At 36.5% G+C, this 24,907-nt stretch overlaps 2 protein-coding genes across 4 annotated transcripts in view; both read left to right on the top strand.

The window, feature by feature from the left end:
• The window catches only part of LOC306871682 (ubiquitin-protein ligase E3C-like), a 33,886-nt gene extending 17,995 nt beyond the window's left edge, over window positions 1-15,891 (top strand). For both annotated transcript variants that reach the window (XM_079419777.1, XM_079419776.1), the window contains 8 exons: window positions 2,643-2,740; window positions 2,977-3,109; window positions 3,465-3,712; window positions 7,023-7,235; window positions 9,614-9,802; window positions 10,033-10,099; window positions 10,993-11,123; window positions 14,156-15,891. In XM_079419777.1, the coding sequence (XP_079275903.1) occupies window positions 2,643-2,740; window positions 2,977-3,109; window positions 3,465-3,712; window positions 7,023-7,235; window positions 9,614-9,802; window positions 10,033-10,099; window positions 10,993-11,123; window positions 14,156-14,326 (1,250 nt within the window). In that variant the 3' untranslated portion in view covers window positions 14,327-15,891. The remainder of the gene's footprint in view (window positions 1-2,642; window positions 2,741-2,976; window positions 3,110-3,464; window positions 3,713-7,022; window positions 7,236-9,613; window positions 9,803-10,032; window positions 10,100-10,992; window positions 11,124-14,155) is intronic.
• Window positions 15,892-19,792: 3,901 nt separating this feature from the next.
• LOC306871308 (dnaJ homolog subfamily B member 6-like) overlaps window positions 19,793-24,907 on the top strand; it is a 50,728-nt gene continuing 45,613 nt past the window's right edge. Inside the window, exon 1 of one of the 2 annotated variants that reach the window (XM_079419125.1) lies at window positions 19,793-20,032. The gene's annotated coding sequence lies outside the window, so the exon portion shown is untranslated. The remainder of the gene's footprint in view (window positions 20,033-24,907) is intronic. The other variant, XM_079419126.1, reaches the window with a different exon arrangement.

Raw genomic sequence — 24,907 nt, 5'->3', positions numbered from 1 at the left:
CACCACTGTCCCTGAGAACAAGAACCACTCTGTCTTTGTCAATTTCCCATTCTTCCAGCATTCCCAAGAACATCTCACTAATGTACTCCCCAGTGTGTGATCCAGTCATTGCTTTTGTGTTTAGAATTACTTGTCTGCGAATCCATTGATCATCAATGAAATGGCATGTGAGACTCATGAGGGATTCAGTTGTACCGGACCAGCAGTCTGTGGTAAAAGCCAAGTTATAACCTGCTTTATCAGGTTTTAGCAGTGCTTTAACCTTCTCGATTATACTGTTATGAATACTGGGGAACACCTCTGTTCTGTAGAACTTCTCACTCTTTAGAGTATATCTTGGTTCTGCAGTAGCCAAGAGTCTCTGAAAGCCTTTATTTTCAACAAAGTTGAAAGGCTGATTGTCTGTAGCAATCATTTCTGTAATCAGCCTGTCTAGTTTTTTTGAGCGGACATCAGATGTCTTCCACTTTGTCTGCTTATCAAACATCATAGGAAGAGAAGCTTGAATGTGGCTTGACGTATTTTCCTCTTCAGCATCTCTTTTTTTCTTTGCCTCTTCAAAGATAGTTGAGTGATGTATCTTTAGGTGGGTCCACAGGTTGGAGGTATTTTTTGTTTTTTTAGATTTTGATCCCATGCTCACATTCATTTGGCATTCTTTGCAAACTGCCAGCCCTGGCAATGGCTGAGTGAAGTAAGTCCACACTTCACTTTGGTTTTTCCTCCTTTCAGTCATCTTTAAAAAAAAAAGTGTTGAAAATTAGTAGTCTTTCATGTTAATTTTAATTTTCATATTACAAAAAATAATTATTTATAAAAAGCATCAGCAGCAACACTAATGTTAACAATAAGCAAAATAAATGTATAATGTCTAATGTTTTCAATTGGAGAAATTAAATTAAAGACAAGAGTCACATCAACTTTGCATAAATGTAATACTTCATTTTAAACTAGTTTTAGTTGATTTATAAGCTGTTTAATAGCTGTTTTAAAAGAGTGAAGAATAATTTGCTGGATAATGTTAAATAACTGAATAATATTCTCTGGAATATTGGAATATAACAAACAAAACATCGTATTTTATTGCATTTCTCAACTGGTATGTTATATCAGAATTATTAATAATGTTTTGTCATTCTAGATTATGAAATACCTGCTGTCAAAACGCTGTTTATCTATGCATTTACACAGAAGTAAACTGCGATCGCTCACGGAGATAATAAATAATTAATTTTCCATAGAGTTGTGTTTACTAGGATGTTTATTAGCGAATTGATGGTTATATAGTAAATGTTTATATAATTACGGTGTTTTAATCAAGTGAATCTTGTTAAAAGTTACATGCGGTGGCCGTGCTGGAGCATTTCCTGAGCATCAACCGCTGAGTGAGCATCAATATGAAGCGGCTTCACGAGACTAATGATGAGCAAATATACAACAGAGAGAGAATTTAATTCAGCGCTTTTACTTCCAACTTGCGCTCATTCATGGCTGTATTATTTAATTCATGCAAAGTTACGTCTTTATTGGGACAGGACTTGACAGATTATTTTACGTGACTCGTCTATTTCTTAGAGCCAAGCTGCATAAACTACACATCAAGCATATGTATCACATCTAATTTGTGCATTAATGGCTGTTATGTTAAATAAAATTTTACTAATTACAGCAAAGCAAGCAATACTTTACCTGTGCACGCTGTTGTCTCGTCTCCCCTCAGATGCGCTGTAATGGCGATCCTGCGTGCAATTCTCAAAACGTCCACAAGATGGCGGTGTTTATCGGAAAATCCGATATTACAAAACAGATATCCGATTATGGTAAAAAGCTTAAATATCGGGAAAAATATCTGTAAATCGATATATCGGTCGATCTCTATTTACCAAGGACCCATTGATTTGATCAAAAATACTGGAAAAACACTAATATTGTGAAAAATAATTATTATTACTACATAAAATAACAGTTTTTAGTGGATGCTATAATGTTTTTTCAGTATTCTTTCTTGAATAGAAAGCTTAGAAGAAAACTGAAATCTTTTGTAACTGTGCACTGTTACTTTTAATGTGTCCTTCCATTTCTGGTTAAAAATCGTACTGCAAACCTTTAAACGGTAGTGTATATTTGTAATTTTTTAAATGTAATGGCATGTTAAGGTGGGGAGGAATTTGAGTTCACTGGTAGTATATTTGTCTGGATGATGAATAGAGAGCTTTAGAGATTGACTGTCAACAGGACAGATGATGGAGGCAGATGAATGAATTGCTTGTCGGTGTTGTCTTTTGTTGTCCATGTAAATTAAAGAGCAGATTGATAAATTATTGGATAGATTTCTAAAGGTGAAAAAACAGAGTATTGGGTGTCTTCGTTATATTTGTAGATGTTTATTTTATTTTTGCCATTTTCATTACATGTGTAAGTGCGAGGGCAAGAAGTGACAAGGATATCAGAAACCGGATTGGGAAATGATGCAAGCTGAATTTTATCTTGTATCACCTGCATTGAACGTAATAGTAGATTTTTGTTGAGGATATTTGGCTTTAGAGAAATGTGTTTTCATTGATATTTTTGTACAGAGATATTGGTTAAAATATTTCTTTAAGTATGAAGGTTTACAGAAATTGTTTTTGTGTTCCTCACAGTTGGACTGGAGCCTCCACCATTGTCAGTATCAGAGGAGAGACATTTGGCAATCCTCACTGAACTTCCGTTTGTTGTGCCCTTTGAGGAGAGAGTGAAGGTAAGACAGCCATCACTGGTATGGTGTGGAGTGTTTTGTACTTCAAAAATTCAAAATTCAGTTATCTGTGAATTAAAAAGAAGGTTCAAAATTGTAAAAATTGTAAAATTGTAAAAAAATGAAATTGTTTTGTGCTTTACATCTGAAATGCAAGTGAAAATCTAAATGGAATACATGGCTAGATTCTGAGGCGTTAAATGATGTTAATCAGCTAACTGAGTTCATTCTGCTTTCAGATCTTCCAGAAGTTGATCTATGCTGATAAGCGTGAAGTGCAAGGAGAGGGCCCTTTTTTGGATGGCGTTAATGTCACCATTCGACGGAACTACATCTACGAAGATGCTTATGACAAATTATCCCCCGAGAATGGTAAACAAGGCAAACCAATCCATTCTGATGTGTTGAAAACTCTTAATAAAAAGCATTTAGCACAACGAATGTGGCTTTCTTAGACACTGAGAAAAAGACATTAACCTTGCTTAGGAATTAGATACAGTAATTCATAGCAGCTGTCAACAAAAGCTGTTTAGATGATTTAGGGCAAGCCATCTTGAGTATAAGAACTCACCTCGACTCTCTTAGAAAGTCTCTAGTTGTATAGCATCAGACTTTTATAGATAACAAGGAAAAGTTTCTTACTTTTATTTTGTTTGTTTTTTTCAACCTTTTTTTTTCTGGCTGAATTGTTGAACATGGTAAATATATCTGTTTATCTCCGTTTCAGAGCCTGATCTTAAGAAGAGGATCAGGGTTCATTTGCTCAATGCACATGGGCTAGATGAAGCAGGCATTGATGGAGGAGGAATATTCAGAGAGTTCTTGAATGAGCTGTTGAAGTCGGGCTTTAATCCTAACCAAGGCTTCTTCAAGACAACTAATGAAGGTCTTCTCTATCCTAGTCCCACTGCAGAGATGCTTGTGGGAGAATCCTTCACCCGGCATTACTTCTTCCTTGGCAGGATACTGGGAAAGGTAAGACAAGAATTACATGATGTATTGCACTACACTGTAACATTTTTATCTCTTCATAGACCACAGGTCATCACAGAATCCGTTTAATCTCCTGCTACACCTGTTCACTATTTATTTAAAGTATTGTACTGTAAATGAATTATTTGATAACTCTTGCAGTGGCTTTATCTTGGGATTTTCTCCAAGCTGTCTGATTTGCCTTTTACTCACATACACTCTCAAACACAAACGGGTTCATTTAGATCAATGCTAAAGGTCAGGTTCAATCAGAGGTCTCAGGCTGAGTAGCTTAGTTACCATCATAAATCCTATTCATTTGATTTACGAGGTCACTGCAGTTTAAAGTCAAGTTTATTTGTGGCCTTTTGATCCAAATAATTTTTCCTTTATCTGGGTTATTTTTGTAAGAACATTTTGTCAATGACATGTAGGAAACCTCCATTAAAACATTAGAAATGTTTGGCTGCATGTAAATTAAACTACTTTGTCTAATTGTATCAGTTCTTAAAGTAGTTTTGTAACTTTAAGCTTCAAAAATTACAATTTACAATGTCCAAGAATTTTCAGAATCTATACATACAGTAGCATTATGTGGTTAATTAAAAGGGTTAATAATAAGTGGAAAATGTTGTACAATATCATCATTTTGAGAAGTCTTCTGATTATCCTAATTTTGCCCTGTTTTCTCCAGAATGGCTACACATTGAGCCACAATTTATTGTCGCTATTGTTTTGGCTTTCTCTTTTGTGTGTCCGCTAGCTGGTATTTATTAGCCGCTAATGTTTTTAAAGTTTCATTAATGCGTATGCCCAGGATTGTTTATCGCAAAGCACATTGACTGGGGGAAGGGTAGATGAATTACATCATGCCAAGAAGCTCGCTGCTCAATTAGGCTACTCCATTAGCCCATGATTCCCCATCTCTGTTTGTGTAGCCATCGCATTTGGCCGTGGACGCTAAATCAGCTAGCACCATAAATAACAGGCTCCGTGCTGCTGGTAATAGAGTTTTGATCTGTTTTACAGTCACGGGCATCAACACCACTTGTGAAGAGGCATTTCAGGCCACTTATTAGAGCGCTATAATGAACACACACACATACGCACACCTTGTACGATGGAAGGGACATAACTGAGCTCCCCGCCCCCCTACTTTCCTGATCTTATTCCATTCAATTGCCCCCACTCCTTAGTAATGGGCAAAGCAATTAAGGTGACGAGATTAATTTGAATTTGACTTTCAATTAACCCTCCTTCTCTCTCCATAAATATGTGAAGGAGTGGCAGACTGAGTGGGATATTGATATTTGTTTAGTGCTTTTATAAAGACGACCTGTACAGATTACAATTGCGTCACTGTTGTTGTTTGGCTGGGCCCACCAAAGACACACACACAGGAAAAACTTTTGCTTTTTCTTTCTGTGATGTATTGCACTTTTTTTTGCAAATTGTGCTGATTTGTCACCCATGTAATGTTATATAGCTGGCTTTGGTTGAAGATTTTCTCTGAACCTGTCAGGAGTGTTTTATATTGTATGCTTCGATTTCTAGCAGAGGTGTGTTTGTAAAATTATAACATTCTTAAAAACATTAAGAATGTTTTAATGTGAAAGATGAAAACTACAAATATTTCTGGAAAATTATAATCTTTTTTTGGTTGTGGGGTTAGTGAAGAAAATACAGATTTGGGAACTTTACACTTTTTGCTCATTTAATAGAGTTTAGGCATCATTGTGTGTGCAGATTTTGTGTGCACCTGCTAACCAGTGCTTTACACAGAATTAGATCCCCATTCATTGACACGTATGACACATCAGCCATATTTGCAATATGAAACATTTTGGCTAATTTGATTTTGCTTTCAGATACCTTTAAGTGTAGTAGTCTCAGCTCTATTTAACATACAATTCTCGTTTTCCATTCTATTTTTATACTTTTTTGCTATTTGTTTTATTAGTTTTTCATTCTTTTTTCGTGATTGCTTTTATGATGTTTATAATACCACTTTTTTCTCACTCTTTATATATTCAATCTACAGTCTAAGATGTTTACCAGGTTTGCATTTCACTGCAAGTTGTATTCTGTATATGACTGTATGTGACAAATTAAATCTTGAATTTGAACATAATTGCTATTACATATTAGCATGTAGACATAATGGGATGGGTGCATTTATAGATCATGATGTCGAAGAAAACCATGTTTTGACAACTTTCAAAGTGGATACTTGAAAAAAAAAAAAGGCTTATCGAGACATGCTTACAGCGATTCGAGCTTTGAAACCACTTGTATAGAATTACTCGGTTGAATTATTTTCACACAAATACTTCAGCAGTCTGCTCATACCCTCAAATACAAACTGAGTCACACACACAAATACCACGTGTTCTGCAGTTCAACAAGCAGTGCTTAACTGTCCCTCTCCAAAGGGCAACAGAGAGGAAAGAGAAGGTCAGAACTCCTGATTGATGGCAAGTGTGTTAAATTTTTTATTGATTCTTAATGCTGTAAATTTACAAATTTATTTGGCAGAAACAGAAGGCAGCTGCTAAGTTGTTGGCGTTTACTCTCCTGATGGTGCCACAATTTGCATTAATTGCGTTGCCACTGCACTCACTTATATTAAAAGGCCCGGCCATTCATTAATCCTTTTTATCCCAAGTCATTTTGGCACAATTTCTGGCAATAAACACCCATAAATAACTTGAAGGTTTGAAAAATAGTCTGCGTCGTGCCTCCATATCCTTATTGCGGCTTCTTCTTGGGAGCGACGTTATTGATAGGTTTCAGGAGGGCGCAGCACATATGTTCCTACAATGGGGCTTGTGGGAAGAATGTTGCTAAGTGGATTATTTTGCATAAAAAATGTCCACTGGTTGAAGTCACACAATTAAACTGTGTTTAGAAAATGCTCTGATTTACAGCCTCTGTGTGTGTTTTAGATGCATGCATTATGGAGATTTGGGAAATTTATAATCCATTTATCTTATCTAGGATTTTAGTGCAATCATTTATTCAAGGCCTGTATATTTTAATGTCCTCAGATGTGGTCTTTTTAGGATTATTGCGGTACTTTAGCTTTTATGACTCCCCATCCTTGTGCTTCTTAATGGAACAACAGGTTAAGGATACAGTTGATATTTTTCAAGTTTGAGCTTCTTCAACTGAAAGTGTCAGAGTTTGAGACAGATTAGCCCACTGGATGAAGATACGATTTTGTCAATTTCATAGCTCATATTGGCTTGGCTGCACATTGCACTCCTGGAGTTTGTGTTTAATTAAATATGTCTCTCTTTCTTCTGTCCCCCAGGCACTGTATGAAAACATGCTAGTGGAATTGCCGTTTGCAAGTTTCTTCCTGTCCAAGCTCTTGGGCACGAGTGCAGATGTGGACATCCACCATCTGGCCTCTCTAGACCCAGAGATGTACCGAAACCTGCTTTTCCTCAAGAGCTATGAAGGTGATGTGGAAGACCTCGGCCTTAACTTCACCGTGGTCAACAATGATCTTGGGGAGGCCCAGGTGAACAGCACATTTTTTTCCCCCTTTTGTGTTCTTTTGCTTGTCTTTTGTGTCTCTTCTCTCTCTTGTTCTCTGGCATTGTTAATGATTGATCTAATTGTTGTTAGTCTTGGCTGATGGAGATAAAGCACGTCTCTGTCTAGCTGTCTCTGAAAGAACTTCTCTGTTGACCAGCTCAAACATACCTGCTGGGAGAAAACGGTGTCTAGCAAAGTATTAGAGCTAATCATCCCTCATGATATCTAGCATTGCCACTCCTTACCAACAAAAAATATAAGTATAAGGGTAAATTGTGCATGCTCTCCACGTTTGTTTCAAGTTTGTGAGATTTTCTTTTTCTTTTAACAAATGGTTTAAATTTAGAAAATGTTGATTGTTAACCTCAGTAGCAATTATACATTTTGTCTATATAATTTTATAAAAAAAAAAAAAAAAAAAATATATATATATATATATATATATATATATATATATATTGGTGCTGTCAAACGATTAATCGCGAATAATCACATCCAAAATAAAAGTTTTTGTTTACATAATATATGTACTGAGTGTGTACTGTGTATATTTATGTATATATAAATGCAAACACATGCTTGTATATATTTAAGAAAATGTTTATATATTAAATATATTTATATATAATATAATATAAATATGTTAATGTATGTACATGTAATTATTTTCCAAATATATACTGTGTATTTATATATACATAATAAATAAACACAGTACACATACATATATTATGTATACAAAAACGTATATACTGTGTGTGTATATATAACATAAAGACAGTATATTTTTAATAGTTGTTTAATGCCATCTTTTAATATGACTGAAGGCAAGTATCACTGATACTTTTCAATGTTTCAATGTTTTCACAACATTTCAATTTCTGTGCAGTCTAATTTAATTGTCATGCCATTCGAATTTCATATTAAGAAACTCTTTTAACCCAAAAGGCAAACTATGCTGCCTTCGAACTGGTTTTGCTTAAAATACAAATCTTGTGTAATAAGGCTATCTATAATCAGAAGCACATTTAAAACTGGAATATAATTTAATTTCATTCACATGTGTTTCATAAACACATAATCCTTTCTTGATCACAATCCACCATCAAAACGATAAACTAAATTATTCTAGCTGCTGATAGAAAAGGCTATAATCGATGCACCACCTGCAGGATCCTCACATGCGATAGCCTAGTAGCCGGGACAACTTCTTTATGTTTACAGACGTGACGTAATGACGCAGAGCTATGCTCGAATTTCCCACGAAAACCTACCCGTACCACTCAAATTAGAAAACATTATTATAAGCTAACCGTTGTTAATCGGGCTAAAGTAAGGCGATAGTTTTGAACACTGGCTGGTTATGTACTTGCTCAAATATTGATTTCGGATCATTTTTTAACCAAAAAAAGTTACTGACTGCAGCTTTAATAAAGTTATCAAACACTAAATTCTAAAATACATAGAGATAAAGATTAAAACTACAGAAGTTATTGATTTCCTCTTTTTTTCTTTTGTTCTTTGATTAACAGACATCACTAGTTATTAGGTAGGTTATTTTGGCTGCTTCTTACTGCTACTGCTGAACTTGATGCAGATCTGACACTGCTTTACATGTGACTCTTAAAAAAATAAATATTTACATGCACAGTTTTAAGGCAGCTTTAATAGCCTTTTTTGTGACTTCATGACTTGAACTAATGACAAAACTACGACATCGCATATCCTCCTAGTTTCATTTGGGGTTGAATATGATACAGCGGTTTAATATAACCTAATACAGCGGGCACATTTGTGCATGCACTTGAAGAGCATGCGTTAAAAGCACAGTATTAATGGCTGACAGGACAGGAAGATTCGGTTTTACTGACATATGGTCTGACAACATCTCATCTGACCGCAGTTCACTGATGTTCTACTGAAGCTCCCCGTCACCCGCACGGTTTCCGCGCTCGTTTGATTCGTACCTGGCGCTGAACTGAAGTTGGAGCGTGCGTCTGAAAAGTGTCCCATTTCATGTGCTCGTAAAGACGTCTGAATAAACGCAATTCTTTAGCATTTGTGAGTGGGGTAGCCAAACCTAGCCCCGCCCCTGCATTAATTGCATTAAACTATAAAAATGAATCGCCTGCGTTAACATGCTAATTTTGACACCGCATATATATATATATATATATATATATATATATATATATATATATATATATATATATTCTGAATAATAAAAAAATCTAAATAAAAAATTCATGATTAAACAAATCTAATGAAAACCACTACAACAAACTAATGGATGATTAAATCATCACTGAACCCAGGGTGATGGTGCCTGTCACACTTCCATCTATTTGTGTCTTTTTCCAGGTGGTCGAGCTCAAACCAGGGGGAAAGGACATCCCGGTAACCACAGCCAACAGGATAGCCTACATCCATTTAGTGGCCGATTACCGTCTGAACAAACAGATCAGAGTACACTGCCTGGCCTTTCGACAGGGCCTGGCCAACGTGGTCAACCTGGAGTGGCTGCGCATGTTTGATCAGCAGGAAATTCAGGTAGTAGCAACACGCACACACATACTTTACACTGAAAATGCGAGAAAAGGCACATCTGTCTAGACGCACACAATCAGTCATGTGTCAGAAAAGATTATTAATAAAAGATTAGCAGATATTATTGACAGATATTATCACACTGCCTCTCTTTTCTTTAATCCCTACTTTACACACTCCTATTTGTGGTCATTAATGAAATGTAAACAACTTAAGTCCATCTGTATTTACAGGTACTGATTTCTGGTGCACTTGTGCCCATCTGTCTGGACGACCTGAAGAAATTTACTAACTACTCAGGTACTGCAAGAACACCCATCACACTTTTTATTAGTCACTTCATTTTTTATTTTAGATTTAGCTTGATTTAAGAACCTTTGTCTCTTTTCTTCCAGAGAGGTCAGTTTGCTATATTGTTTTGTATTCTGTATTTATTAGTAAGGGAGAGCAAAAACATGCATAGGTCAAATGTAAATTTATAGTTTATTAATTAGTAATAAAGCTTAGTAGTGGGTTTGTTTTTTTATTTAAATTGTTTTCATTTGGCACCGAGTGACCATAAAGACTGGATTACACTACACAGCTTTTAACCAGATTTGAGCTTGATTTGCAGTATGGAGGATTCACTGTTAGTTGCCGGAAGCTCATGTCAGTGATTTCACAGATTTCACAGAATATCATGTAGTGCATATTGTGCACAGACAGGTTTTTTTTTTTTTTTGAAACTTTTTTCCCCCATGTTTTATATTTTGCGTAAATTTTAGAACACATTGTTTTAATTTCTCATGCACCTCCTAGCAGTGAGGCGTATGTTTCTGCATGAGTTTGTTGTGTTTAGAACGACTTGACAGTTTCGTACTATGTGATCCTCAGTCAATTGTTTACTGTATGATGCCTAGTTTTTTTTCAAAGGTGGCAAGTTTATGATGCCTAGTATTTCAAAAGTTGTTCAGATTTTAAAAGTTGTGTAGTGTATTCCAGCCTTGAGTGTTAACTCAATTCACTCAACTTTTCTTCTACTTGCAGGATGTAGTAAAAAAGGTTTAAAATTTTAGATCCATGTTTTGAAGTAAAGCACATAGCAGACACACAGCATTATCTGATAATTCATAAGGGTTTAGTTACACAGGACTTAGATACTGCATTATATTCTTAACCTTTTTGTTTTTCTCAACTGTTGCTCCATTATTCAGGTGGTTATTCAGCAAATCATCCAGTGATCCAGATTTTCTGGGACGTGGTGGAGAGCTTCAGTGATGAGGAGAAACGCAAGCTGCTCAAGTTTGTTACAAGCTGCTCACGACCTCCGCTCTTAGGTTTCAAGGTCAGTGAGATTGATCCTCTTAAAATATGAATTTAATAAACTTTTGGCATGTAGAAGACATCTGACGTTCTGTTCTGTTGTGTCTGAACTCTTTAAAAAATAAGTTAATGATTCATCTGAGATTGTATGGTGTCTTAAATGGGTTCACAGAAAAAGTGAAATGTACAGACATAACCCAACACAGCTGCACTGATATGACTTGCACCTCTGTTATCACAAATGGAGTTCAGCTTAAGTTCACGCCAATTTACACCTGCTGATCGTTTTGTCTCATTTTATACATTTTTATTCAATAAAGTTATCAGGATCACCACCGCAAAGAATTCTACTTCCTGCAAGGTGTGCTGCCTTAACGGAGAAATAATGAAGTGAACAGAATGTGTTTTGTTGCAGTATATCGTCAGTAATTTACACAAGAGTGTATGAGCAAACAGGCTCATTGTAACAAATCATTTTCACATTATAACAGCCATCAGGATAGGCCTTATCTGGGCCTCTATTTGTGCTAAAGAGGTTGTGACCCTTAGCATTGTAATGCTAGTTGAGGCTTTGCCAAGTGCCACTGAGTGTGTAAAATCCATCTGACTGATAAAAACTTATAAATGCCCCGTTGAACTTTAAATGGCTCTCACATAATGTTGACTGTATCTAGCGTGCAAATCAATTTTCTTATTTAACAGGATTATTATTGTCTCCGTCTTTAGGAATGTAATCTTAAGTCTTTTTCTTGTATGTCACAGTGTGAAGTCTGTCAGTTGTGCTTATTACACTCTGGAGAACAGAAACATCATTAAATGTGTTTTTATGCCTTACTTAGACTAACCAAGGACAGTAATTGTCATTTCATTGACTTTATTACATATTTTAATAGCTGTCATCAGTTTAAAGCGGATTACTTTAGCCTGTATGAATTTGGGTGGGGGAAAATCATAGCTTCTGAGCAATTCCACAGATATGTGTTACTGCCAAAATTAAAGTGGGGCTGTTTAATGAATTTGACTTTGGTGCAGACGCTCTGAGGAACGGATGGAAAGGAGGTATAAGAGGAAAAAGACGAAGAGAGACAGATCAAGGGGAGATGCCCTCCCACCTCGTCTACCTCTTCAGCCAGCTCAGCCTTAATTAGGTGCCGTTAAACACCCCAGAATTCATTAGGGGAGAAATAGCCCTGTCATGGAGAGCTATTTAAAAAAGATGATGGATACCCTTTTTTCAAAATGATGGCTCCCATCGTGACACTTTCTCGATAAGCAACGATACTTTAATACCTTAATTGTTAGAAAAATTGGCCCGATAAAGCAGGTTTAATCAGGTTCATTTTGGGGTTGAGCCTCGCAGCCACGTGGAGAATTTTTCATAAGGCCTATCTTGTTGTTCTTCCAGTAACCTTTCACAGATCTGAAAAGTTGGAAGTGTAGATTTGGCATCAGTGTGATATCAGGCTGTAGTTTGTTGCATTTATCTGCACAGATATTGCCAGATTAAAATGTGTATGAGTTTTTTTTATTTATTACTGAACAACTAGTCCGTACAGTCACTTGACATAAAAGACGACAACTTGTAATCAGTGGTTCTGTCTACACTGAATGCGGTGCTATGAGACTCTGACAGTATACTGATGCCCCGTTTTATTTCTGACATCCTCCATGTGTTTGCGCTAATTCTGACAACAGTACAAATGAATTTGAAACTTTCGACTTCAGTGTTAAGCTGTACTCTGTGGCACGTCAATAGTCATGACCAGTGTAGACCCAATGTTACACTGTGTGATCCAACACTGATTTTTAAGAAATTGTTTACTTAAAATGAAGATTTGCTGAAAACGTACTTACCCTTAGGTCATCCAAAATGTAGTTGAGTTTGTTTCTTTGTCTGAACAGATTAGGAGAAATTTAGCATTACACCACTTGCTCACCAATGAATCATCTGCAGTAAATGGGTGCCATCAGAAGTAGAGTTCAAACAGCTGATAAAAACATCAGAATAATTCACAAGTAATCCACACGACTCCAGTCCATCAATTAATGTCTTGTGAAGTGAAAAGCTGAGTGTTTGTAATAAACAAATCCATCAAGACGTTTTTAACTTCAAACTATTGCTTGGGGCAAAAATTGGAGTCCTCTGTCCATAATATTGAAAAAGTGTCTCCTCTGAATCAGGAGAGAAATCTGCACAGATCAAACAGTGTTTACAAGCAAAATCTGTCCAAAACCAATAGGTCAATGGATTTTGATGTCAGAGATAATGGACTTTTTTACTGTAGGAAACGTTGTTATTATTATGGATAATGGACTTTTGGTCAGAATCGATGGTTTATAAGTGCTTACTGATGGATTTGTTTCTTGATAGACTAGAGTTGTGTGGATTATTGTGTATCAGCTGTTTGAACTTTCATTCTAACAACACCCATTCACTGCAGATGATCTCTTAGTGATATAATGCCATATTTCTCCAAATCTGTTCAAATGAATAAACAAACTCCATTACATCTTGGATGGCCTGAAGGTGAGTACATTTTTAAGCAAATGCTCATTTTTAGGTCAACTATACAAGTAAACAAAGCTTGCTTAATTTCTAGACTGTCATAACTGAAATTAATCATAACTTGCAGCGAGTCAGATGTCGATTCAGTTACAGCCCTGAGTGATTCAATGAGTGTGAAAAGATGGTGAAAGATGTGTCAGACTGATTTAACCCAGTAACGTCTGAGTGTTTTTGACCAACTCGTTAAAAGAACTGGCTCAAAAAGTGAATTGGACAACACTGGTGGTTACTCTGTATGTTGTGTTTTGCTTGCTACCCACAAAACTCAACTCAAAAAGTGTGTTCTGTGCCTTTATTTTTTTTATATCTTCACATTTGATAAATATTACAATCTCAGATTCATTTGATTAAAATATGATTTAGTTTGTCACTGGAAAATAGTTTTTTTCGTCCACCTCTTATTTCTTCCATGTATATTATCATATGTGTTTGTTGAGTATTGTTTTACGTTGTCATTGATGTTCATGAGACTTTCTCCTTGTCTCTAGGAGCTGTACCCAGCCTTTTGCATCCATAACGGAGGCGCTGACCTGGAGCGTCTCCCTACCGCTAGCACTTGCATGAACCTTCTCAAGCTGCCAGAGTTCTGTGACCCTCAGCAAATGAGGAACAAGTTGCTCTATGCCATTGAATCCTCTGCTGGCTTTGAGCTCAGCTGAGGAATACGTCAACTCCTAGATGGCCTTGAAACCCAGACAAGAATATTCGGCTTTTGTCGTGGTGACCAGATAGGAAATGATCAGAATGGACAGACGGTGCGTCTGTGTGGATCTACAGTGATTTGGAGAAGATGCTGGGAAACAGACCGTTTGAAGTTGTGGCACAGACAAATATATGCTCAGTTTTATTTTTAACTTCAAAGAAAGTAATCTTGTAAATAATGCATTTATAAATTCAAAGCAACATCCAAGAAGGCGTCCATTGATCAAAAGCACTAACATTGAACTGGAACATCTGAATGTTGGAAATACAGAGGGAATAAAATGGCAACGCAAAATTTACTTGTAGATTTTCCTTGGTTTTGCATTTCTAACAGCAGAGTGGATGTTTTTAGACGATGTCGTTTTACGGTTTCAACTGCTCTGTCACCATAGTACAGCACAATTTGAGTGTCTACCAATAAAATGCATGCATTTGCCTCGCTGACTCAAGAACAAGCTAAACAAGCTTCTCCAATGTAACAGCATGAGTGAAACTTCTCCAGTACAGTATAATAAAGATTTGGCTTGGTTTTAGGTCACACCGCTTCAGCTATACAAATGCGCTTGCCTTGATACAGGGCTTGCTAATAACAGTGTAGCATTCACTGAAAACTCAAGAGTTATTAATTTTCCAGGCTAAAAATTATTTTATGGTTAATGTGCCACCAACAAAAGAGTTTAATAGATTAGAGTCATGACAGGATGTGTGAGGTTAACAGGGATGGTAGAACAGTAGCACAGAAAATGGTGTGTAGTCGTCTTGTTTTAATTATTTAATGACATGAATTGGCTGATTCAGGTAGACATTCACCTAATAGAGAAAAAATAAATTGTGAATTAAATTGTGTAATTATGTATTCCACACATTGGGCCTTGGCATTATAGCAATGGATATGATGCTGACATTTGTGCAATAAAATAAAAACAGACTTTGAATTCAAGGGGGGATTTTTAAGTTAAATTGATGAGTGAAGGAAAAGTGTGACTTCAAAGCCTAGGCCTGTGTACTGGACACTACTCCAACATCTGCTGTAGCACAGAACAATTCAGTAAACTGAAGAGGATTGGAGTATTTCCTGTCAGCATCCTCTGGTTGCCTTTTTTGCTGCTACTACTTAACTGGGTTCAGCATGGCTGTAAGGATGTGTTGGTTGGTTTGCAGAGAGCTGATTATGATGCTTATGTGAATATGTATATGTCTACATCTTTTAACATTCAGCATTTGTACACGACTTTTAATTTCTCTCTTCACCTGTCAGTAATAACCTGTCTCCCAACATCTGTTAAATGAGAATATATGACTTCATACAGGTGCTGAATATCTGATTGTTTACAAACACTGATGTTTAGAGTTTGTCTTGATGTTGGTGATGAGAAAGGAAAAGCAAAGTTTGTGTAAAGATATGCGTTTCCCGACTTTAAGTGTACGTGTCCTGAATAATTTTTTGAATGACAAAGACAGGTGTTCAATCTATGTATCAGAGTGTATGGCAATGATTAAATATGTTTTGAATTTTTAATTTGCACTGGAGATATCAGCATTTTTGTTAAAATGGAATTTTTAAGAAAAAGCTGTGGGATGAGAATTTCATTTTGAGTTTTATGGCCTTTGACATATAATTAAAGAAACATCCAGTGATGGAACAAGAAAGGAGGCTAGTCGAGACCACAAATGCATTATCTGTACAACATAAATCTAATAGGGTCCTGCTATGAGAGCAAGAGATGGCCGGAGAGCAGGGGGAACTTTTTATTCCTCCTTGGATCATCTCCATATATTCTGCCAGCCTCCGCCTCTAGACTCCTCCCTCTCTGACCAAATCGCCAGCATTTTAGCAGCAGTCTCAGACAGGGGTAATTGGGTCTTAAAAAACCAACTTGTCCTATAGCTATGAAGGATTGGTCTTAATTATGGGGAGATTTATTTGGGCCTATTACCTTATAATGGATTATAGCTCGCAAACTTAATGCCTCTGGTTATCAATCACATCCACGTGCAAAGATATACCAAAGGTATTTTATATAGCTTTTAGAAATGTTATTATTGCACTTAGGGTCAAGTCATTTCACACCCGAATATAAAAGCTTAAAGATTTCATTTCAGAGAATTCATTAGGAACAATTAATGGGTTTTATAAAACCCTTTACGTTTAACAGGGTCTGATTGCTTTATTTAAAGGGAGGGAAAAGATTTCTAATGTAGACTGCCATAAACTGTGTTAAAGAAATTGTGTTTTGTAAAACATGTATTAAATCTAGAATTTAAATATATAATTTCTGTTTTGTCAGTGTACAGAAATTCCCACTTCAGTAGCACTTACATAAACTTTGGAGTTTTATTCCTATCCATATTCTGAAGGTTTTTCAGATGGGTTTGCTCATGTATAATTATACAACATTTTCTTAAAATGTGATAAATGGGATATCCTGAATCCCCTCTGTAAAGACCTTTGACTCTAATATGTCTACAAAATGAAACAAGAATTATGAACTTAGCTATATCCAATATTCAAATTTTTGTTCTGGAAATGTATGCAAATTCGAGCATATTTAATTAGATTATACACAATTTGCATATTTAAACACTTCAGAAAACTTGAAAAACTAAAAAAAATGTTAGCAATTCTTAATGTAATTAGTTACCTCTTTTACCATTATTCACCTGGGGTGTCTTAGCTTGAGGTTTCTTTTGTTTGTTTTTTTTTTTTTGGACAACCCGATTTTAGATAGATAGATAGATAGATAGATAGATAGATAGATAGATAGATAGATAGATAGATAGATAGATAGATGAAGATCAATAACATAGAACCTGAATTGATTATGAAATATTAACTTTTGTCAGTTTTACAGTTTGTATATACTGTAAAACTGAAAGAATTGACAGTAACATTATTACAGTTAACTTTTAATGTTTCATATGTAATTTTTAATGTATCATAAAAACCAACAGCCGCATATAAAAATGGACAGAGAAATTCGTTTCCTACATCATTAGAAAACCAAGGGTGCCTCCCTGTGGAGGTTTTTTGACACAACTAGACATACATTTTGTCTCAGTTTTATTATGCTGCATTTATAAATCAAGACCTCTGTTATTACCAGATAAGAGTCTAAATGAATCATTGATATTGGAAAATACACATATTGGTGTTATCTCACTGGCTAATAGTGCACAATAATAGCGTGGTTAAATGGATACATGAATGCATGATCAAAAGAAAGAAATGTTCACCATCTGCTGGCCAACACTTAGAAATGCAGCATATGTTTCCCAGATAATAATACAGAACACAGCTTTAAAGCTTTAGCTGGAACACCTAAATATCTATATGTCTACATCTTTTAATGCACGCAGTATTTGTAAAGATCTCTCTCTTCACCTTGTCAGTAATAACATGTCTCCCAATATCTGTTAAATGAGAAATATGACTTGATGCAGGTGCACGTGCCTACATTACACTGCCACTACATTTCAATACTTTTCTGAATGTTTTATTCACTTCTGGAGATTCCCATTTCATTTTTCATTCATTTCACTTTATTTATAGAGCACTTTACAACTGCACCTGCAGACCAAAGTGCTGTACAATCAAGAAGCACTCATTAAAACACACAAGTTAAGACAACACACATTCTACTAAACAGCAAAGAATAGCCCACCCTATAAAAGGCTAAAGACAATAAGTAGTTTTTGACTTCCACTTTAAAAGCATTTAAAGATGAGACCTCTCTAAGTACATGAAGAAGACTATTCCAGAGCTTCGGCCCTGCAACAGCAAAGGCCTGATCCCCTTTTAACTTTAAACGAGTACAAGGGACAGTAAGCAATAACTTATTATTGAATCTTTGAGACCTAGGTGCTTGACGAACAGCAATGAGCTCAGACACGTAAGCAGGGGCCATCTCATGCACTGCTTTAAAAACATATAAAAGAGTTTTATATTTGATCCTGTTGTTCACTGGTAGCCACTTGAGAGAAGCTAAAATAGGAGAGATATGATGACATTTCTTAGCACCCACTGAACTATTCTGAACTAACTGCAAGCATGAAATAGTGGTCTGGCAGGACTCCACATACAACACATTGCAATAGTCCAGACGAGACAAAACAAAGGCATTAATAACCTTCTAGTCTTTTCTTGACAGAATAGGCTTTAGTTGAGCAATAGACCTAATATGGAAAAAACAACTCTTTACTACAGCATTAATCTGCTTGTCAAATTTCATTTCTGGGTCAAACACCACACCTAAATTCCTTATTTGGTCATGGCAATAATCGGACCATGAACCCAAATATGTGGACATATCTAAACATACTCTGACAGGGCCAAGAAACATAATCTCCATTTTACTCTGGTTCAACTGAAGCAGATTTTGAGTCATCCAGCTCTTAACCTCCTCTAGACATGCAAGTAGCAAATTCGAACCATTATTCTCTCCCACTCTCATTGGTAAATAGATCTGTGTATCATCCGCATACAAATGGTACGACATGCAGAATGCAGCCTTACCAGATGTTCTTTCAACACATGCTTCTGACTTTTTACTACTTTTGACATCTGTCTGAAATAGCATAATGCTCTCTTAGCCAGTTCTAACATGGGTAAACTCAGGTAGAGCGGATAAGAGCCATATGTGCTTACTACCAAAATGTCTGAATCAAGTCCTAAATCAAATTCCAGAACAAGCATTTTGGAACATTCTTTTGCAAAAAACAAACAAACAAAAAAACTGGAGTCATGAATAATCATCCTTATTCCTTATCTTCAACCTCCAATCCAGACCTTCACAAGCGGCAGCAGGAGAGGTACAGACAAGAATTCAATGCCTGCATAACATCCTGCCTACTAAGATGCAATCATTTGATTGAATTCTGAAGGAAACATAAACATATCTGCCTGTGCCTATAATAGCCCATAATTCTGGGAAATTGCATTTGAAGGAGCAGTTAAATACACATTGCAGTCACTAAATAATTTACATGCTTAGCACAAAAAGTTATATAGATTTGTTCTAGAATCTAGCTCATTAAACATGGAGTTCTGGTGACTGACTGGGCATTGAGAGCTGGTTTCAGACACACCTAGAGAGAGAGCAGCAGTCACAGATCACACCTGGTGAAGCTGCACTTTCACTTTTCACTTCACAGGACCTCAAGAGCATGACCTTCACTAACCTCAACTTGTGTCTTCTGATCATATATAGATAGATATTACTACTTTAAAAAAAAAATTATTTTCATTGATGGATTATGTAAATATTTGCATTCTTAATGCACAGATCTGCTAAAACGTATATAAAATGAATTCGTTTCACTCAAGAAGTATTTTGACATTTCTCCATGTTACAAAACCATTTAGCTGACACATCGCACTTACTGAGCAATCTCCTTCAGCTGTTTGGGTAACAGGAAGTGACGAAACTGCACTAGAATCATGTTGCTATAGAGGTCGGCGGAGTGTTGGAGGAGTCACACATCTGCTCATCACTGTCTGTCACACAGGGAGCTTGTTCTGATCACCTGAGCCTAGTTTCGGACCAAACAGAAGAATTCCTCCAGGGCTAGTATTACAAATAAAGAAACTCGACCTCATCTTTGGGATACACAGCGGAGGTCCGAATAAAGCAGCGGGATAAGGACTCTTGTATCCGTTACATAAGGTTGGTGAGTTTAAAGTTGGTTAAAGGGTTTTCGGTTTGCTATGAAAAGGAGATGAAAACATTTACAGTCTGTGTATCAAAACCTAGTCGGCTACCTACCCAGACAGCATCCTTGGCGCATGCTTACAGTTCAATAACAGCGAAAATGGGATGAAAATTATCAGTGTGCAATTGTCTAATAGTTTTATTTTATTAAACGATTTGAAACTGGTTTGAGTTTCTAGAAGTTTCTGCGTCTGATCACAGTCACACCTGTAATCTTGTCAATCAAATGTCATATGAACCTGAGACGTGATAGAGATTGTTTCCACGATTAGTTCTGTTGGTGTTTATAGAAATTATGCACAAACGTAAAGAGATCACATTGCCCTTCAATCACTTCACTGTAGAGCAACATAAGGACTGGGAAAAATCTAGAAAATGATCTGAAGATTGGACACCTGTGTTTGGCGGAAAGTACCTTAAGTCTTCTCGGTTTTCACTTTTAGAAGGAAGTTCTAGTGTTTCTCTTTCTGAAGCTCGTCTGCTATAACACATGTAGTAGTTGAGCTTGCGTTCTTATATTGAAAGAGTAATGAACTTGATGTGTTTCTTTAAATTAAATGCATTGAGTATTTGACAGTGGACCACACAACCAGTCATAAGGTTACATTTTTTTGAAATTGAGATTTATACATCATCTGAATGTTGAATAAATAAGTTTTCCATTGATGTTAGGATTGGACAATATTTGGCCGAGATACAACTATTTGAAAATCTGGAATCAGAGTGTGCAAAAAAAATCTAAATATTGAGAAATTTGCCTTTAAAGTTGTCCAAATGAAGTCCTTAGCAACGCATATTACTAATCAAAAAGTAAGTTTTGGTATCTACGGTCGGAAATTTACAAAATATCTTAATGGAACATGATCTTTACTTGATATCGTAATGATTTTTGGCATAATAGAAAAATGGATAATTCTCACCCATAGTGTATTTTTGGCTATTGCAACAAATATCCCCATGCTACTTATGTCTGGTTTTGTGGTCCAGGGTCACATGTTGTGAACTATGGTCTGTTGTCTTTGAGGTTTTGGTCTGCAATTTCACACTAACACATTTTCATATTTACGCATGCTTAATAAGATCTCAGTTTCAGTTATGAGATCCACAGTCGACAGCTAAATACATAATTCTTACATTTCAGTAGAGTGTAGTGTTGTCCATTAAGGTAAATAACTAGTTTAGCATGGCTTTACACTCTAAAAAATGCTGTGTTAAATACAACCTGGGTATAATATGGACAAACCTAGCGATTGGGTTGTTTTGACCCAGCAGTTGGGTTACTGCCCAGAAGGTTGGGTTAAACATTTAACCCTACTATTGGTTGAAAACAACCTAATTGCTGGGTTTGTCCATATTTTACTCGGCACTGAGTTGTATTTAACCCAGCATTTTTTTTTGTGTACTTAAACTGATATACTACCTTTCAAAATTAAAGTTGGAGAAAAGTTGTTCAATCCTTTTCACCTTAATCAGGGGTTAAAATGGATAACTGGGGTAGCATAAGTCAGTTTATCAATGCTATAAAATGGCATAAGATGTGATGGCCTTCATTATCAAGTGAACCAACAAAATGTCCCTTTAGTTCTGTGCTTTGTCGATGTGTCTCAGAGAGATTAATGCTTTCAAAGGTGCCCAGTGTAGGTTTTGCCTTTGGGGTGGTACCAGTGTACATTTCACTCTGTTTAAAGCTGTTAAACACTAACGCTATCCACCTTGATTTCAACTTAAGAGTAGGCACACTTTATTTGAAACTTTAAGGCTTCAATTCAACCACTTCTTATTTTAGCTGTAAAAAAACTTACTTATGCTTGATGTGACTGAAACAAAATATTTATTTTATATCATTGCTATTATAGTAAACACATTGGTTTAGTGCGTACGGTTGTTGCATAGTACTTGAAACAGGTTTTAATGGCCTGGCACTTTAGAGTAATTTAAAGAATTTACAGGAGGTACATATACTGTCACATCTTTTTGTTTTACAGTCTCTCTTTTGGACAAAAATGTTGCTCTTGCAAAAAGTCTTTGGTTGCCAGGCAGCTGCTATAAGGAAGCGTGTCGTTGTTCTATAAATTACCACAATGAATGTCACTGTACTTGTTCAAAGATAGAAAGAGAAAGATATTTTTCTAAGTTTTCTAATAGTAACACAGTCAGAAACTTGAGTCAGTTGGCCATAAATTTCAAACACAGGAGCAGTGCATCAAGCTGTCCTCTGGTTCAGTCTGTCACACCTTTGCCAAATAATGATTTCCATTGTTCTAGGTAGCAGTGCCTCAACTGTTAGTCACATTGACAAACACATGCTCCGTCAAAAAGTCTCTCTCATAGAAGGAAAAATAAAAGAAAGCAAATGGCCACATTGGCAGATTGTATTGTAATAAAATGGCAACACCTGGCCAACAAATCCAGCTATTTTAATCTGCTGATCTGATCTAGCCTCCAAGCATCTCTGTAAACACACCTACATCCCAATCCTATCATACTGGCTTATTTAGGACTGCTCCTGTTGTTTACTTCTTTGCCTTTCACATGTAGAAGTCTAATTTAGCCTTTTAAACCACTGAACCAGTTTCAGCTAACAAAACTGGCTGAGCAGTGGTCGGATTTGGCGCAAGTTATTGCAGTCAAGTGATCTGCTGTGAGCTGAACTGACAGCCTCCTTTTAGTGCCTCTATGAGAAGCCAGAAAACAAGCTCCAGAGAATTCCGCAGACATTTCACATCTGTTCACACATTTGTGAGCTTGCCCTGACTGCTGTTTCATGACAAGTAGCTAAGGAATGTTCAAAAGAGATTTGGAAGAAGATAGAACAGAGGAAACATGTTCTATGATGATGATGATGAAGGGAGGACTGTTGCTTAAAAGTGTTTCCATGAAGATGCTGTCTCAAAAAGGTTAACCAGTTTGACTGGAGCTGTGAGTCAGGAATGTTGGCTGTGGGGCAGAAGGTGTGGTTTAAAAGAAAAGCACTTAATGATCTAGTGGTGGTTAAAGAGAGCATATGAAATAATGAGGGTGCATTGTGAGTATTACAGGGGTAATCGGATGCTAAATTCACTTTTACATGTTGTTTGAACAAATGTGTTTTGGTAGTGTGTACACATCTGCCCTATAATGATAAAAATTAATAATTCGTGATCCAGCTTCACTTACAAAAGAAGTGAGTAGAAGGTTTTTTTTTTTTTATGAATCTTTGCAATCACCTTTCCTAATAATGTGCTAGTTAGCAAGTTTTGTGGCTAAAGTAAACAGTCTCTCAGAGCACAGCTCGTCACCCCATGGAAGAGAGGGGCGGGGTGAGCAGAGCTCATTAACATTTAAAGCAACATGCAACAGATCGGATCGATGTCTGAGCTGATTTTGACACGGTAAAAAGGGTTTTGTTTTACACTACCATTGAGAAATTTAAGCCAAAGTCTGTTATAGACTTTTCATTAAGACCCTAATGAATCATATCAACTTGGAAAATGGGCATCCGATGACCCCTTTAAGATTATGTCCTCTTACCCAGCGAAAAGGAAGTTTGCATCTGATGCAGAAACTGGGCCATCAATCACTGACAAAATTCTACATATCTGCCACCCTTTTGTTCTGTCCATTTAGTATATAATTTTTCTAATTTAATTGTGCTTTTAGTTACTGTTGGAGAGACTTTTGAACTGTTAGGTTCTGATTGGCTAGTTGATGAGTAAACCGCCCTGGGTGCCGGTCAGAGCACCAATAATGAGGAGACAGGTGATCAGCTTTAGATGGTGTATTGGCAGAGAAAAGTCGGGCCACAGATGTACAATAAAAGGTGAAGATAGTCTGCAAAAAAATTAGTACAATGAAGAAAATGAATAAACAATTATATAAACAACAATAAACATTCACTGTTACATAATGAAGCCAAAATATTCCTAATTCACATCAGTAATATTTCTCTATGAAACATACGGTTAAATGAAGGGAAAGAAGGTCTTTCACAGAGTACTACAAGCCATGAGTGATAATTTGTCACTATGAACATACAGCTCCCATGTATGGATAGAATCGGGCGCATCTGAGCAGCATTTACATAAACATAACGCTCATCACTCATTCTGTAATTTAACAGCTCAACATCGCGTCATTCAAACATCTTTAAGAAACACTGTAACACATAACACTGGTTTACAACCAGATAATGAATGAATAAATCACAAGTTAAGTAACATTCCCAGACTGAATAATACAGAACGATCGTTACAGGACATGTCTGGGCATGTTTGTCGGATACAGACGCATATAACACTGTTCTGATCACAAATATAAATAAAATCTGCTTACTGTGCGGTCAGTGACTAACACCTTGATATTAAATCTGCAGCAATCGCAATCACCACGAACAAACTCGAATAATCATCCTGGTGCCATTGGCTCGAACAGATCACCTGAACACAGCAAACAACGGCAGCTCAAAAGAACTGCACTGCCCTCTTCTGTCATACTACGACTACAGTTTCAAATTAAAAGTCCCTCTTGCAGGAGCCTTTAATACAGCCGCCCCCAAAGATGCCATGCATCTTTGCTTTCAGAAAGGCGACTTAACTAGTCAGTATTGGGGCTTTAAGTCTATCCTTTGGTAAGGCCGGCAGGATTACCAGGCGGGCTACCGGTCTGGTATAGACGTGATCCTTTATCTGTACATCAGCAGACCTGATATGACCATCTGGACTTGGGTAGGTCTTGATCACTTGCCCTACAGGCCATAAACTCCGAGGTAGTTGGGGGTCTACAATCATAACAAATGTCTGCTCCTTCAGGTCGGGAGGAGAGGCTTGCCATTTCTGCCTGGTTTGGAGGCTA

This window comes from Barbus barbus, assembly GCF_936440315.1.
Source record: "Barbus barbus genome assembly, chromosome: 1".
In the NCBI taxonomy this organism is placed as follows: domain Eukaryota; kingdom Metazoa; phylum Chordata; class Actinopteri; order Cypriniformes; family Cyprinidae; genus Barbus; species Barbus barbus.
The sequence above is the reverse complement of the archived record's forward strand: the minus strand, read 5'-3'. Positions and strand labels throughout refer to the sequence as shown.